Here is a 2,121-nt window from a genome sequence, read left to right on the forward strand (position 1 = left end):
CTACCCAATAAATGCGTAGTGTAGCATCTCTGAGTATCTGCTGGAGTGGATTCCAGGATCCATCTTGGATACAAAGGTCTATAGATGCTCTAGTACCATTATATACCATGGCATGGTAAAATTATGTTCTCTATATAAAATGGTAAAATTTGCATTTTTGGAATTTTTGAAAAATATTTTCAAGGAATGGATGGTTAAACTGTAGATGCAGAATTCATAGTTACAGGGGTTCAATTGAATATCACTGAAATAAGTTAAATGAGATAATATTTATTTTTTTCATTTTTTTCAGATGACTCTCAAGAGCAAGGTCTTCATATGTATTTTTGCACTGGGCCTTGTTTCTCTGGTTCTGTGGAATTCTAGCAGTATCTACCTACTATATCAAAAAGACATGCCAATTTTCAAAAGAAACAGTGAGGACTTTTTGAAGCTGCCTGATATAGATTGCAGAAGGAATGCTCCATTCCTAGTGATACTGGTAACATCGCGACTTGGTCAAATGGAAGAGCGGATGGCTATTCGCAATACATGGGGCAAGGAAAGAATAATAGCTGGTAAACGTATTGTAACATATTTTCTCCTGGGAAATAATTCACGGCCCTATGACCAGATTGGTATTATTACCGAAAACATACTATATAAAGACATCATTCAGAAGGACTTTATGGACACATATTATAACTTGACTTTAAAGACTTTGATGGGTCTTGAATGGATCCATAAATTCTGTCCACAGTCTACCTTTGTGATGAAAACTGACTGCGACATGTTTGTTAATACTTATTACTTGACTGAACTTCTCCTGAAAAGAAACAGTACCACCAAATTGTTTACAGGTATTATCATAAGGCATGCCCACCCAATAAGAGATGTAAACAACAAATGGTATGTGAGCAAAGAGGAATATCCAGGGAAAAGTTACCCTTTGTATTCTGCAGGGGGTGGCTACGTTCTTTCTACTGATGTTGCAAGGGAAGTTTATGTTGTTTCAAAAAAGATCCCCTTCTTGAAACTGGAGGATGTCTTTATAGGTCTATGCCTCGCTGTAATCAAAATTCAGCCAGAGGAGCTTGATTCAAGGCCAACCTTTTTTTCCAGCAATATTCCATTTTCTCCTTGCCGTTATAGGAAAATCATAACAAGCCATCGTCACACTCCTGCTCAGATAATGTTATATTGGGATGGAATGGAGAAGAGTTTGGATGACAGATGTCCTAATGATCAAGGAAATTCACAATCTGTGGATATTTAGATCATAATGTGGAAGTCAACATGTTCCCAATGCAACAATGTCATCTAGCCAGTGAACCTGGAGACAAATAAGAACTATAATTATTTGTTGATCTACACGGGTCATTTTTAAAGGAAAATCAAATCTGAAATGACTAGCTTTTTAAAAAGTGTTGAAATAAACTATATAATACATTTCAAAGACATAGCTATTTTATTTTTTTAATCGGTATGCAAAGGGATCTTGTAGCATCTTTGAGACTAAGAGAATGAATTCATAGCACAAGAAATCCAAAAAGACTAAGGACTGTATCAGGTAATGCGGGAGACAATGGGGGAAATTGTGGAGCAGTGGAGGAACTCACATGCTCTGTTCCCCATCGTTGGGTCTGTAGTCTCCCTTCCCATGACATTTCTTCATCTTCCCCTGTTTCCTGTTCAGCTCTTCTTGCTTTGTTCTATGTGGAATCGGGTGTTTCGACCATACTGCTGGCATGGAGCCCCACAGAGTTCCATAAGAAGTAGCCCTGCATCATGTGATGGGCTTCAGGGCACTCTGTGCCGGCAGAGAAGAGAAGCAGGAAGAAGATGCTTCTCTCACTGTTTACTTCCTCAGTAATCGGTAAGAGGAAATATGTTGTCAGAAGGTAAGATAATATTTGTCGTCTCATGATCATACACACAAGTTTTGCATTTTATACACTCAGTCAGCTAATAAAAGTCATTTTTAGGCCTGACACACAGAGTGCTAGAACCTATACTGACCACACAGTGTCTAGGCAAGTTTTTACTTCATTTGGTCGAATAGGGAAAGACTGATAATCTAGAGCCAGAATGTGACAAATGTCTCCTTGATACAGGAAGTGATCCTATCTACATTTTTAAAAA

General features: G+C 38.0%; 1 protein-coding gene across 1 annotated transcript; it reads left to right on the top strand.

The window, feature by feature from the left end:
* Positions 1–394: 394 nt before the first annotated feature.
* On the top strand, positions 395–1,255 carry LOC132770243 (beta-1,3-galactosyltransferase 5-like). Its single transcript, XM_060767119.2, has one exon. It carries the CDS (start codon positions 395–397, stop codon positions 1,253–1,255), a length of 861 nt encoding a protein of 286 aa, XP_060623102.2.
* The last annotated feature ends 866 nt before the right edge of the window (positions 1,256–2,121 follow it).

The sequence above is a fragment of the Anolis sagrei genome, chromosome 3 (assembly GCF_037176765.1).
Source record: "Anolis sagrei isolate rAnoSag1 chromosome 3, rAnoSag1.mat, whole genome shotgun sequence".
In the NCBI taxonomy this organism is placed as follows: Eukaryota; Metazoa; Chordata; class Lepidosauria; order Squamata; family Dactyloidae; genus Anolis; species Anolis sagrei.